Source organism: Cololabis saira, chromosome 5 (assembly GCF_033807715.1).
Source record: "Cololabis saira isolate AMF1-May2022 chromosome 5, fColSai1.1, whole genome shotgun sequence".
Lineage (NCBI taxonomy): Eukaryota > Metazoa > Chordata > Actinopteri > Beloniformes > Belonidae > Cololabis > Cololabis saira.
Genome location: NC_084591.1, coordinates 18789616 through 18805288, shown reverse-complemented (window position 1 = coordinate 18805288; position 15673 = coordinate 18789616). Strand labels below are relative to the sequence as shown.

The window sequence follows — 15673 nt, the reverse complement described above, 5'->3', positions numbered from 1 at the left end:
CAAGCTACAACAAAGTCATAAAATAACACAAAATAGCTGTCGTCAAACACATATAGTCGTATTCTTTAAAAAAAAAAATTACAATGGTGCTAAAAAGAGAGGGAGAGAAAAAAAAGAAAAACCTACAGTACCTAGTCACCTAACTTAACAATTATCATAATATTTCTTCATCAAACTGGCTTTTATTATTCTTTTAAATGTAATATTTGATTTGCATTCTTTGGCTTCTGTATCCAGATTGTTCCATAAACTGATACCTTTTACAGAAACACAACGTAATCAACGTACGGTAAATAACGTAAGTCCTAATAAACAAATAATAAACGTTCCATTAACTTTGTCCTGTATTTAGTTTTTTTTAAAAGATCTCTGTTCCTTTTAAGTTATACTTATTTTCTCGTTTTTCAAATTTTTTTCTGTATATTGATTGGCAAAGTTTTCTTATGAGGTTTCCACATAATTTGCAGAAGACAAGTAAGAAAAACATGTTTTTATTGAGAAACATTTGAAGAAACGTGCAGAGCTCTTTGGTTGCGGCACAGGACTGTGTCTTGCCCAATGACACTGCGGCATGCGTCAGCACTGATGATCAAACCGCCAGTCATCACATGGTGAAACAACTGATTACTAATCGCACCAACAGCAAAAACAGATTATTTTCTCTTTGTCCTCGTAAAGGTATTACTGTGCTCTGAGTTTGCTCATTAATGGTGAGTGCAGTAGAAGGCATTTTCCAGGTGGCATTACCACCCGTGACCAGCAGGGGCGCTGAAGCACCACGCCATCTGGCCCCGTCACTCTGGAAACGTTAGTTCAGAATGTTAATATTTAATTTGTAAAACTGGGTGTCCTGTTTTACAAATTAAAGTATTCACATGGAAATAAATAAAATGCAGTTTAAAAAGGATTGTAGATAAATGCTGACATTGATGCAAAGGACATTATCAATTCAATTCAATTTTATGTATTTAGCGTGCTGTGTCTATTTCAACAGAAGTTGTCTCTAGGATCTTTCCAGAGACCCAGAACATGACCGCCGAGCAATTATTACATAAAAATAACATAAATAATGGCAGGTAAAAACTCCCCTAGTGGGAGAAAAAACCTTAAACCAAACAGTGGCAAGAAAAACTCCCCTTTATCAGTGATCAATCAATCACTGAATCAATGAATTATCAATGAACTTCTTTTATTTATTAAAAAAAAAATATTATATATATATATATACGGTATATATATATATATATATATATATATATATATATATATATATATATATATATATATATATATATATATATATATATATATCTATATCAGAGGGACAAAAAGGAATTGAGTGACTCGGGAGACAAACTGACGAGGACAAACTCGAAATGTCTCTAAATGTCCATTTCCTGCCTCCTTTGGTTGTTGTCTGTATGCAGCACACATTCGCATCAATGTAACTAAAGTCACTTCATGCTGAGCAGAGAAGTGACTGAGAGCCATAAATGTGCAGTTGAGCTCGCTTTTGCAGGACGATTTGCAGAGGCGATGATGTGAACTTTTTGTTTTTACGCTCACGTTTATGGACAATCTTTGACCTAGAAGCTATGAAGCTGACCTAAACACACACACACACACACACACACACACGATGGATCCATGTTATCTCTTGACTCCTGACATCAAGCAGCGTCACTCGATCTCGGATCCACCACATGAGGCTCTGAGCATCGTACACGGAACCAGAGTCATTCCCTTCATGAAAGAGGGGAAGACTTAAGCTGGCCGGCCTAATTTGAAGTGTCCTGCAGAAGTGAACTTTGACCTGACTGGACCATAATAATTGTAATTCTCTTTTTGGTTCCAGCTCGTTTAGCTTAATCTGGCTCCGCAGGAAAGGAGCCAATCATCTTGCGACTGCACTCCGGTGCAGTTAATCCAAAAGGGCTTTCATTGTGGCATAAAAAGGGTGTAAAATTGATATTTTACCACTGCTGTTCTCGTCTCCTTCAGGTTGGTTGCTACGCCACCATGAATAAGAAGATCTATGCCATCGGTGGGGGCTCCTACGGGAAGCTGTTCGACTCTGTGGAATGCTATGACCCCAAAACCCAGCAGTGGACGGGCCTGTGCCCTCTGAAAGAGAGGAGGTAAACACACCCGGGAGCCTTATGGCGCTTTTCCACTAGAACCTACTCAGCCCGACTCTCCTCCACTCGGTTTGGTTCTTTCCCACTAGGGGTCTAACGTGCCAAGTAGATACTTTTTCTTTAACTACTCTGCTGAAGTTCTAAGGAGCTGAGTCGGCTGCATCTGACGTCATCACACTACAGGCCACCGATTGGTCGGGGGGTTGGAGTCAGACGTCTGAGTCAGGATGTGACATAATTTCAAGAGCGACTCGCGGCATCTTGTTCATTTTTTTTGAAGAACAATGGCAGCACAGAAATCTGATCCGTGGTCAAATTCCGAGGTGGAGACCTTCTTAAACTTGGTGGCTGAGGAAAATATCCAGAGGAAGTTAGATGGGGCCACGAGGAATGAAAAAATATACCAGGAGCTTTCTCAGAAGAGCCAGCCCAAGGCATAAGCGAACTAAGTTGCTGCTTAGGGCCCCGTGACCACTAGGGGGCCCCCAAGAGTTAGAAAAAATATATTTTTTTTATGTGTGAGAGATGAGTCATACATTATTAAAGGTATGTTATTGTACAAAAACACAATAATTAATATTATTACGTAAACAATAGTATGTTAACAGACTGGAGTAGACTATTGCTGGCATATTGACACTTTAAATATTAAGTGTAAATCAAGCCCAGGCCGCTCTTGTAGCTGAATTAGCTCCCATTTCAGATTAAAAACCATAGATGGGTAAAAACATGCCAGGCTGACAATAGGATGATGGAAACAACACTGCTGCAACTGTGCAGCTATTTGACCTTCTATCTATTGCTTCTCTGTGTGGCCAGTAGGGGCAGTTGCTGACTTTGCAAATTATTAATTGAAAGATTTTTCTGCAAGTTTGTTAATCTGTTGTCTGCTTCCATGGTCTTAATCACTGTGGATTACAATCTAACTACAATAAAAAGTTCTTACATCTAGTTTTACAAGTGTATTTGTAATGACAGGGAAGAACATGAAATAAGTTTATATTGGGTGTGTCAATGATCAATAATCAGTATTATTGGCAGTAATAGAGGGCCCCAAAATCACATTTTGCTTAGGGCCCCATGGAGGCTTGGACCGGCCCTGTTTCTCAGTCCATGTCTGCTCAAGGCTACAAACATCACTCCAACCCTCCTACTTGTGATCTGGGTATGGAAAATAAACAAGGGCGAGTGGAGTCGGGCTGAGTAGGTACTAGTGTAAAAGCGCCATTTGTTTCTATCAGCTGTTCTTTCTGCTGCCCGTTCCCATGTGACCTCACGCTGTATGTGAGCTGTGGGCGCCTTGTACTCTACATACGTTGCACAACAGGAAATGGTTTATGGTGGCTGTCGCAACCCCAGATCTGTTACTTTTTCTTTCACTTTGACTTCAGCTGCCAGACGTCACCCTGAAACATCAGGATGTCTGTCAGGAAGCGCCGTTGAGTCAGAGCAGCAGGAAAATCCAACGAGGCATTTCTTTTTTTTTTCCCAGTTTGCATTTCTCTTTTTTGAGAGTCTTTTACTTTTATAGAAACAATTATAATCTGACCCAATTCTAATCGATGAGGCTTGGAGCTATCGGACAGGAACACACACCTTTTCTGGTTGAGGATGATAAATTCTCTGATTGCTTTGGTCAAAGTTTGATCTGGCAGTCGTGAGAAGGAACTCCCGACGAGCTCTACGTCATCCAGTTTCTTCAGACGGTGTCTTCATCCTGTTGTCATTTTGTCCCGTTGCCTTACTGTCTCCAGCTTGGTTGTCACAAGGCCAGAAATTTGGCAGAAATTTCGCAGTTTAAAAAGAAATACAGTAATCCCTGTTTTTTTGCGGGGGTTCCAAAAAGAACCCGTGATAAGTGAAATCCACGAAGTAGCAACCTTTTTTTATTTATTTTTATTTTTTTTTTAAACTAATGTGTAATTATGTTAATTATGTCTTTTTTTCATCTGGACAAAAAGATTCTTATAAACCGACATGCCACCATGGATTATATCTGAGAACTGTAATGAACGATTCATCAAAGGGTCCCGTTCTTGAGCTGCTGCTGAAGCTCATTGGCCGTTCTCAGCATTGTTGCTAAGCGACCAACGTTATTGACAGAGGAAGTGAAGAAGCAGGGAGACTGTTTAGCCAATCAGAATGCAGAACACGATGCCCAATGCAAAACCGTGAAGCAGCGAGACGTGAAAGGTGAACCGCGTTATAGTGAGGGATTACTGTACCGTAAAACGTCAAATAACGGCCGAGTCCCAATTATCTGCCAGGTGTAACAAATATGTTTTATATTAACGCCCTTCCCCAATAAAGGCGGGGTCAAACATTGTTTTTCTAGTGACCGAATAAATATTCTACCATATGCAAATACAGCCTACCTAAACACAAACAAATAACCTTAAACAAATTGAAAGGTTTGTGACTATTAAATTACCGGTAATTTTAGAGGGACCTCACTGATGACTTGTTATGAGGTTGAGCAGCTCGTGCATCCAAGAGTGAGGGGAAAAAACTAAAAGAGGGGAAAAGAGGTGAGCTTGTAGCCTCTAGCTCTCCGCTCACCTATTTTCTCCTCCTTTTTTGCCTCTCTTTTCCCTTTGCTTGGATACTTCACCAGCGTGCCAGACGCCAGCCTGAGTCATGGAAGATTAAACGAGTAATTCTCAACTAACTTTATTTATAAAACAACCACAGCTGAAACAAGGTGCTGTACACAAATAAATAAAACAACACAGGAACATAAGACAATTTACAAGAAATAAATACTAAAAGAATTGTTTATTGTTTTACTAATTAAAAACAAAAAAAAGAGTGATGGGAAAAGAGTATCAGACTGTAGCTGACGAGGAGGAGCCATTGGTGGCTAGCGCTGGCTGGCTAAATCGAAGTTGTACAATAAAATTTGGGTTGAATGGAGACACAACTAATGAACGCAGGTTCCAAATAAACGCCTGTTGATTTGAGCGATTTAAGATAAGATAAGATAAGATAGTCCTTTATTGATCCCCAGAGGGGAAATTCGGGTGTTACAGCAGCTCAGATACATGTTCAGGACAACATGAACTCAGACTAAATAAACAAAAAAGATAAATAATGAGTATGAAAAATAAAAAAATACAGTAAAAAGAAACTGAAACTGAACAAGTGTACTGTAAACTGAATAACTGTACTCTAAACATAGGAAGCAAAGAAACACCCGGGCCTTTATTTGGTGTTTTACGGTATATTAATTTGAACAGACACAACCTCATTAAGCCCAGAAATAAGGCTCCTTTTTGAGGAAAGGTCTGAGGCCCAAACTCCTGAGCAGCGCTCCTGTAAACCTCCACACAGGACTTCATCTTAACTGAATCCTTATAAAGTGGAAGATCTGGAGGCCTGAATCTGTGTGGAGCGTCATGGCTACTAAATACGGGTTGAGGTGAGGAACAAACGGCACCGGAAGACAAAATTCACCCAGCGTTTCATCCAGACCATAACAAACAAGGCTCCAGCCAATCACAGACAGAGTCCGTGCTTGTCCTCCTGCACATGTAGGGGAGAGAAGAATAGCAGTTAGCTCTCCGTGTTGTGCTGATGTTTGTTCTTTTGTTAATGTCATCCAGAAATCCCTTCCCCTCCCTTTAAACATGTTCAAGGCCCCCCCCATCCTCTTTTGGAAAAAGGAAAAACTGAATCCCGAGAGCAACCAGACTAAATATCATAAAATTATTGACATAGGGATGGCCAAGCTGCCGCTTTTTCATCCCTGTGTCAATAACTTTACGATATTTAGTCTGAAGTCTGAGTGCAAGCATGGAAGCAGACCGTCTGCGTGTGTGCAAAAGGATTTGGTCCGTTCACAGTAGACATAAATGTGAAATTGGTAAGGAGTTTTTGCCCCCTTTTATTAATGGCATGAATGTGAGTCGCACCTTGAACGAGGTGAGACTGGTGAGGGAGTGTGAGTGAGGAGTAGGGCTGGGGGTCCATTCAAATGTCAAGAATCGATTCAATTCCAATTAAGATTCAGAATCGATTAGCGGGGTTTGATTCGATCTGATTCGATTCCGATATTGATTTGGGTTAGTGTTATTGAAACTGTTTTTTGAGCTGTTGCATGAATTATATGACTGTGTAGTTATGCAACGTATTAATACTAGTATTATATTGAGATTCAACAGCAAGTATTGGCAGCTAATGATGCTGTAAAGACCAATCACCTCCCAGAATCGGTTTTATTTGTTCCCATTTATGAGAATTTGAATGTAACCCCAAGACAGTATATAAAGCAGAGAAATATAGGCAATTTATGCAATTATAACTGAAATCTTTAATGTTTTCATACCTTTAAACATATTTAAAGGCAAAAACATGGCACTAGTTGTTCTCATGTCCAACAAAACATCCCTTTATTGGGCATAAACAAAAAAATACCAAAAGTCGCAATGAAATGATGGGGGGAAAAAAAAAATTGATCTTTAGAGATATGAATCGATTTTGAGGAATTAATATGAGAATCGATTTAGAATCAGAAAATCAATCTTTTCAACACAGGCCTAGTGAGGAGTTAAGACGAGAAGGCGTGAGAATTGTCTCCGTATTCAGACCAATCCTAGCTCTGCCCCTGGCGCTGGCTGTCCATCATGTCTTTGCTCAGTCTCCTGGGAGTGGAGCTCTCTGAACTCTCCGTGTCAGCGGTGTTTGGGGCTCGCCACGGCCAGGCATTACTTTGTTTCGCCGCTCGGCCCTTGTTAGACATCTCTGCAGCGTTTCTGACCTTCATCTCAAAGTTGGCATCAGAACTTGTCCCTTGTTTCCTCACTTGCCCTACTTTGCTCTACTTTGCTCATCGCATTTGTCCTGCATCTGTCAACACCCACGAAACTGTGATGAAATGATGTTCAAAGCTCCAACTAGAGCGAGCACATGCAGGCTGCTGGCGCTGCACTACCAGCTGTTGTAGATCTAACGCTCTAGATTTTTAAAGTGTAAACCTTGAATATAGGACAGCGTGACCTTTTCCCATTTATGCAACCAGGGACAGTCCGGTATTTAGACTCTTTGCTCCAGCTCTGTACGCCACTCTCGTTTTTCAACCTTGTCCTTAATCCACTATTTCTCCTTTTGAGGCATTGTTTCACTCTCACAGATGTGGAACAATCTAGTTTGACTTTAATCTTTTAAAATAATACCAGTTTTTTTCCTCGTTTTTTCTCAACACCCCTACAAAATGAATAAGTTAATCGGGCCCGGTTCGCCATGGCCAGTCCTGATGAAACCGTATCCCACAGGTGGACCAGACTAGTTTCTGAGGTTGACTGATTTCAAGTGTTTCTTATGCAGCAAATATCAGCAGAGACCAATTCAACATCCTCCCTGAACAGTCCCCACGTGGAACTGCTCAACCAAGGCATGGACGGAGACGCAAACTTCTGTTAATTCTTTTTTTTCTTTTTCTTTTTTTTTAACTTTATTTTTCAATTTTCAGACATAATAGAAAAACAAAAACAGGTATACAACAGTACAAGAAAAATAGGGGAGGAGACACTACTGTCTTACAGTATATAATAATGCCATTTTGTCCATCTTGCTAAGAACATGTGGGTTTTTTTGTCTGCATATATATTAATGGTTAATACCAAGTTGGTAAAAACCTAAGGCATATATGCATTTTAAATATATAATATATATTTTAATAAATCATATGTGTATATATATATATATATATATATATATATATATATATATATATATATATATATATTAGGGCTGGGCGATTTTGGACAAAAATAAAATCCTGATTTCTTTCTCTGAAAACCCGATTTTCGGTTTCGATTTCGATTTTTTTGGTAAAACTACTAAAGACCATGGAATAAATTGTTTCAAATATTTTATCTTTATTTTTAAAGAAAAATAGCAAACACATTTCCCTATTGGGAATGAAGTGCAATTGAAAGATACTGTAAATCCTCCTTGAGTTTAGTAAAGTGACAACATTTACAATTTTCTTGACCAAACAAAGATGACTAGACGAGCTCTGTCTGTAATGCAGCCAGCTGCAAAAAAGGAAAATCGATTTTTCCGATTTTCCTTTTTTTAACATCGTCTTGATTAATAAATCCGATTTAGATTTAAAATCGATTAATCGCACAGCCCTAATATATATATATATATATATATATATATATATATATATATATATATATATATATATATATATATATATATATATATATATATATATATATATATATATATATATATATATTTAAACCCCGTTTACCTTTACTTCAAAATTCACCAAGACATTACAGTTCAACAGCTTTCCTTCCAGTGTACTTTGATAAAACGTTCTAGTTATATCTTGAGATCTGATTCTGTTCATTTCATTTTGAAAATGCTGCAGTTGTTGGAAGACGTCGGCGTGTCCAGCAGCTGCTGCGCTGCAGACCAGAGCACTCGGGGCATCTTTGGTCACGTGTTTTTCCCTGAGTGTACAGAAACTGATACCACCATGTTTGCTTTCATTTTAGCCCAAAAGTTTGTCACAAGTTTACGGGAAAGACGTTGCCGCAATGTTTATACTGTGGTTTCAGTCTCCATCATCGTGGGAATGTTGCAACAGTTGGGTTTTGATATTTCACAGAATCAGTGTTACGTTCATCCTCCCGGTGCTGACCAAGTCATCTGATGCTTGCCACCACAAACTTACTGACGTCTTCCCGTTTCTAGTTCATCATGATAAATCAGAGAAACCACGTGGGCCCACTTTAAGTCGGCCACAGTGGTTGTTTTCTTTTTTCAGTTCTGTATGAAGATGCAAAGGTCCTTTAGTCTTGTTTGAATACTGGCATGGAAAGGGTTTGTCTCCATCTTGCTCATGATCTCTGTCGTAATCTGCTCCCTCAGGTTCGGTTCGGTGGCCTGTGGCGTCGGCCAGGAGCTCTACGTGTTCGGTGGCGTCAGAAGCCAGGAGAACGAAAACCCGGAGGAAAGACACATGATGACCTGCAAGTCTGAGTTCTACCACGATGAGATGAGGAGGTGCCTTTCTCCTTCTTCTTTATTGCATCATCTATGTCCATTGTTGCTCTCTTAAGATGTTGAGTTGAGTTGAGTTTCTGTCAGCCTGTTTCAGATTTAGTTCTAGTCTAGTCTTTGGGTCAAGCTATCATTTTAGTTTTTATTAGTTTTAGTCACTTTCATTCTCCTTTTAGTCGTGTCAGGTTTCAGTCGACTAAAAGTCTGAGCATTTTTTTATTTTATTTTTGTTTGGAATCACATGTCAACAATACATACATCTTTATTGCATAGTTACTTGTTTCAACACAGAGCTCCAATTTGTTTTTTTCCATTCACAAAACATGTTATAACAGACACATGACCATGGGGTGTTTTCTATTATAGTAATACAAGAAAATAGTTACTCAAACAAATCTTGTTTAAAAGAGGTAAAAGAAAATGAAACAAAAGCAGGGCATTTCAGGGAAATATACATTTTCCATTGCTCCCAGATGTCTTTGAATTTAGATTGCCACAGCCTCATTGAGAAAGTAATTCTTTCCATCACAAATATATAATAAATTATATAATACCATTCATCTATAGATGGGATGTCTGGCTTAAGCCATTTCTTTGTTATTGCTTTTCTTGCAGCTAAGCTCAGTATTCCAAATAAGGGTTTAGTTTCAGAACTTACAGTGGTTGAACGTACAAGCCCAGGGAAGAGTTTGTCCCAATTAAATGCAATGTCCTCCCCAAATATAACATAGTTCCTATTATACAATTAAAACAAGGTTATCTTATTATATAATTGTTACCTTATAGACTCAAGAATACATTCATTCCAGATACAGAAGACTCTAATTTGAGTTTACAACATATTTATTTTTCCGCATTTCTCCCCGTCTTTTTCTTTTTCGACGACACATTCGGTTTTCTTTTCCACGTCTATGTAGGAAAGTGTATCCAAAGATGGTTCTTCTTCTTCTTCTCCAACCCCAGAGAAGATCCCTGCGTTTTTCTATGTAACTTTGTTTTTAATGGACGTTAACTAGAGCTCTGCGTTAACGGCATCAGCCTCTAACCTGCAGCTGCATCTTCTGGATCTGATTCCCCGCTGCAGCGACTGGGATTGAGGACGTGACGTCACCAGCAGAACTAAACCAGAGAAAATTACTGAAAACATGGACATTAAGGATCTTTGTTAGAACATTTCGTCTCGTTTTGGTCAACGAAAATGAAGACACATTTTAGCAGAGTTTTTATTTTGTATTCTACATTTTAGTTCCGTTTTTATTCCTCTACAATATTGCATTATATATTTAACTATCGTTATCGTCACATGACCGGCATTTTCGTTAAATCTCGTTTTCCTCAGGTGATAAAGGTTCGTTGACGACGATATTTAGTCATAATTTTTGTTGACGAAACTTTACACAACTTTACCCGGAGGCCACACCGGGGACAGGAATCATCAGGTGGGGCTAGTTACCTCACAGTGGGAGCTGCTTCTCCTCAAAGTCTTTCTCAGAGAGGAAAAGGTGTTCTGGAAATTACATTTTTTTTTGTACTAACTTTTCCCAAATGTGTTGAACAACTGAGATGCACAAATGGAGATTGATTTCCAGATAAAACAAAGCTGATGATGGCAAACATGAAATCCCATCATAGAACCCAGTAGAGTAGACGCTGCTCGTCTTTTTGTTTCAGATGTTGTGTTCCAGAGAAATAAATACGGTGAACTTTTTTTTTTTTTTTTTTTTTTTTTTTAAGATTTTTTTGGGCTTTAGTGGCCCTTTATTGAGATGCAGAGTGGAAAGGGGTAGAGAGAGAGAACGGGGAAGACACGCAGAAAAGGTGCGCAGGCCGGGATTCGAACCTGCGACTGCTGTAGGAGGACTGTAGCCTCAGTATATGAGCCGCCGCTTAACCCACTGCGCCACCGAGCGGCCCAATACAGTGAACTTTTATTGAGTTTGGTTGAACGAGCCTGACCTGGACTGCATGTGCAACGCAGACCAGGTCTGGATCCAAGTTTTCGTGTTCAGAACTAAAATGAGTAAAATAGTTTTTAAAGCCCTCAACGGCCTTTCCCCAGCCTATTTATCTTTGTGTGAGCCTGGCAGGGCGCTGAGATCCTCAAGCCAACTGTTGTTGGAAGTGCCCAGGTCAAAATTCAATCTCTGACATGGGCCTTTTTAAATCAAGGCTTAAAACCTATTTAGAATGGCTTTTAATACCCAGTCGTGTGGTGACACTTTTTACTCTTTTATACTTTTTTTCTTCAATTTTTTTTTTTTCTTCTTTCTTATGTTGTATTTCTGCATGTTTTATTCTGTAAAGCACTTTTGGCACTTTTACACTAGTACCTACTCAGCCTGACTCGACTCACCACACCTCGACTCGACTCACCTTGCCCTTTCTTTTCAATACCCAGATCAGAAGTAGGAGGTTTGAGCTGCTGTGACATATTTGATTGTGTGATTTAAACGGCTTGTGTTCGATATCAAGTTAAAAAATGAGGGTGAAAGAAGCTTTAACGGCAACGCTTTTTTTTTTTTGTTTGTTTGTCTTAGCGTTGCTGAAAAGTCAGATGGTAACCGCAAGCAGCTATGAAGTGACAGAGCTCCTGGTAGATCTTGTCGTTCCTTATCGCCCGTCTAGATCCCTTTTTTTAATTCTCTCTTCAGCCACCAGGTTTATGAACATCTGCACCGCAGTGACTTTTGCCATTGCCTGTTGAATAAAATGAAGAAGCTGATTTCCGCCTCCTGACTCAGACGTCTGACTCCTACCCCCCGACCAATCGGTGGCCTGTAGTGTGATGACGTCAGATACAGCCGACTCAGCCGCTTAGAACCTCGGCAGAGTAGTTACAGAAAAAGTATCTACTCGGTACGTTAGACCCCTGGTGGAAAAGCGCAAAACCGGGGCGAGGCGAGTCGGGCTGAGTAGGTACTAGTGGAAAAGCGCCATTTGGCTCACCTAGACGTGGCTGTAAACGGCTATATAAATAAAGTATGTTTACATTTACACACTGTCTGCTCCGACGCAGGTGGATGCTGCTGGACGACCAGAGCCTCTGCATCCAGACCAGCTCCTCGTTCGTCTACGGCGCCGTGCCCATCGGAGCCAACATCTACGTGGTGGGAGACCTGGACACGGGTGGGTGGAGGAACGGCACGCACGGCTGGGCCCGGGGGGCCCTGGGGTGGGGGGGGGGTTGCTGGAGGCTCGGCGTCTGACCCGGTGTTTGCTCCCTGCCCAGGTACCAGCTTCGACTACATCCGGGTGTTCCGCCGCAGCACGGGGACGTGGCACAGCACCAAGCCCATGCGGACCACCGACCTCTCCAAGACGGCCTGCGCCGCCCTGCGCATCGCCAACTGCCGGCTGTTCCGCCTCCAGCTGAGCCAGGGAATGTTCCGGATCCGAGTGTGACTCTGACGGAGCCGCACACCGGTACCTCCACCTGCTGCAGGGCGAATTAGGGAACACACTAGCACTGCAATATTACTGTCGCTACTCCACACCCCTCTCTGCTGTAGGACTCCATGGCACCAGAATGAGACCAGACAAGTTGTAAACGTGTCGGTTTTTCTCTGAACCAAACTCATACAACTTCCTTTTAAACATGGATTTCTTATTTAAAGGGACATTCCTGCTTTTATTGTGTTTAATGGTTTACTTTAGGCTCGGTGGGAGATTAGACACTGGCTACCACATCGTCGTCCATGAAACGATGACGCACTTAATTCACCAGAGACCATTAGGGGGAGTTTGCTTTTCGGGATTTCTGAAATGTGGCAGAGCGAGAAAAGCCCGTTTGTTGCTGCTTACCTGAGCACGCCACTTCTACATCAGTCATTCAGACCTTTCAGGTTGACTGGAGCATAGATGTTAGCTGACTGAAGTAAACACTAACTAAACCATCTTAATCATGTTCTTCATCTGTACACACTCCAAATGCCGCACTAATCACAACCACGTTAACAACCGTTTAGCTCAAAGCATGAACCTAAAATTACGGAAGAGTATTAGGGCCATGCAGGAGAAAAAATATTTGACAGGGGAAGATTTTTTTTTTATTGTGCACTTCGAGAAAAAAGTAGAAATGTTGAGATTAATTTTGAAATACAATTTCAAGAATAAAGTTGAAATTTCACCTTTTTTCTTAACATTTCAACTTTATTCATGACATTTTTACTTTTTTCTCGAAATTGTATTACAGCATTAATCTCGACATTTCAACTTTTTTCTCGACATTTTTACTTTTTTCTCGAAGTGCATAATGAAAAAAAAAATCTTCCTCCTCTAAAATATTATTTTTATTTTTCTCCTGCCTGGCCCTAATACTCTTCCGTATAAAATAAACATACATGTACAAAATATATCTAAAGGAGGCACCTTTTTCTCTGAAAATTGAATCTGAAATGAATAAACGCGTAAAAGATTTTAGTTTTTAAATCGCCTTGCAGTCGGTTGCAGTAACACTTTTAAAAAATGGGTTTTCTTACGAATGCTTGGCGGTGGAGTAGGGGGCGGAGTCAGCTGCTGGATCGACGCCCAGGCCCGTCACGTGCTGACGTGATGAGTTGGGAGGACTGTGTCAGCAAGGTCATCTACGATCTGGTTCCCCAGCCTGCGTACTCCTGGCCACTGGACTCCCGTCATGTCGTGAATGGGACCAAAATTCACAATTTCATTTCAACTTGAACATTTTCTTTCTTTTTGTTTTATTTTACTTGCCTCCTTTTTTGCTCTGTTGTGCACCAGAGTGCCTTGTACTCAACATTTGTTCAGCTGCTCACGCGCTCCGCTCCGATCTGCGATGGCTCGGGTGATATAGGTAAAAGAGCTCCACCCTCTTATTCAATGGCATTCAAGACAACTAAGTAATAGTATATTTTAAAGGGATTTATGTTTGTCTGATAAATGAGAGAAAAGTGAAGGAGTCCTATATGTTCTTATTACCAAAAAGTACAATTTCCGCCTAAACTAAAAAAGGTATGATTACAGTGCTATAGTTCACGAATAGTTCAATCTGAGGGCCATTATTCCTAGACTATCTCCTCTCGCCATCCCCACACAGCTGCTTTGACAGGCCGTGAGCTGCTGTCACCAGCGACTGCTCGGGGATGTGCTGCTGTTCATGTGTCTCCGGCAGGGTCAGTCAGTCCGCAACTCATTTCAGAAGGCAAGGCAAGTTTATTTATAGAGCACAATTCAACACAAGGTAATTCAAAGTGCTTTACATCAACATTAAAAGCAGCAAGACACAATTAAACAGTAAATAACGAATAAAATGAAATAAAATGATAAGAAAAGAGGTAAAATAATAGAAAGCACAAGTTGTTTAAAGTAAGGGCAGTAGAGTACAGCAGGTACACATTCACTCATTCTTACAATGGCAAGAATTACGTTTCTATACGGTCAAAACGTACAAAGACCGGGTCAAATACAGTATTACAAAAGTAATAAGTGCCGATTTGTGCGGTGAATCAAACCAATTTGACAATTCTACGGAAGCAGACTGGAAGCAGCTACCTGCTCTGCTGGAGATCAGCGGCTGGCCTCTGTTTTCCACAGAAGCCCTCCTGGCCTCCTGATTCAGCATTTCAGCAGAGTTTCTGCTACACACTCCGAGGCCATCCCACATGGGCCCCTCTCTCTCTGAGCGTCTGAGACCTCTGTGGGGTGTCTGGGTTGGCCTGCTCACCTGAGTTACAGCTCCTCCATGACCCCAGCTCAAACCCCCCCCCCCGCCCAGGCCGAGTCTGCAGACTAAAACTCCCTGCCGTCACTCCAGAAAAACATATGTACTGTAAACAGCTAAGACCCCCTCAGCAAAAAATACAGTTGCCGCTCTTGGAAAAGATGTTCACTCAGCTGTTTTTATTTTTGTAAAAAAAAAAAGATATTTAAATAAATACAAAGAATTGTACGGAAGCGTATTGCATTCACTTGAGAAAAAAAAAATCTGCTGTTTTTCTGAATTAACGAGATAAAATTTTAATTAAAAAAAAAAAAATCTGCTCTGTTTTTCTGAATTAACGAGATAATTATCTCAGAATTCCGAGAAAAGTTTTAATGAAAAAAAAAAAAAATCTGCTCTGTTTACAACCTGCGAGAAGCTCTCACAACCACAAAGTCCTGAGGTGCCTGCGCAAAGTCAACAAACTAATAACAATACCATCTATATAACTTAAAGACAAGAGTATCTCCCAATGTTACAAACCAAAAGCAAAATAAAACTGCATTAAACTGGACAGGCGGGACATGTTTGCTTCCATGAAATCGAGTTCTCAAGGGAATGACAGCTTCTTGCATGTTGTGAGGTATCTGGTTAATTCAGAAAAACAGCAGAATTATTTTTTTTCATAAAAACTTTTCTCAGAATTCTGAGATAATTATCTCGTTAATTCAGAAAAACAGACCGTTTTTTTTTTTCAAGTGAATGCAATACGCTTCCGTAGAATTGGGACAAAGATAGCTTTTTTTTCCGTTTTCAAACGGATGTAATCCACTCATAATTTGTAGCTGCACCAGTCCCT

The 15673-nt window shown here is 40.4% G+C and overlaps 1 protein-coding gene across 1 annotated transcript in view; it reads left to right on the top strand.

Moving 5' to 3' along the window:
* Positions 1 to 14857, top strand: part of gan (gigaxonin) — a 35323-nt gene extending 20466 nt beyond the window's left edge. The window contains exons 10-13 of the mRNA XM_061721131.1: positions 2002 to 2138; positions 9027 to 9161; positions 12175 to 12284; positions 12388 to 14857. Coding sequence (XP_061577115.1) covers positions 2002 to 2138; positions 9027 to 9161; positions 12175 to 12284; positions 12388 to 12560 — 555 coding nt within the window. The 3' untranslated portion in view covers positions 12561 to 14857. The remainder of the gene's footprint in view (positions 1 to 2001; positions 2139 to 9026; positions 9162 to 12174; positions 12285 to 12387) is intronic.
* Positions 14858 to 15673: the final 816 nt, after the last annotated feature.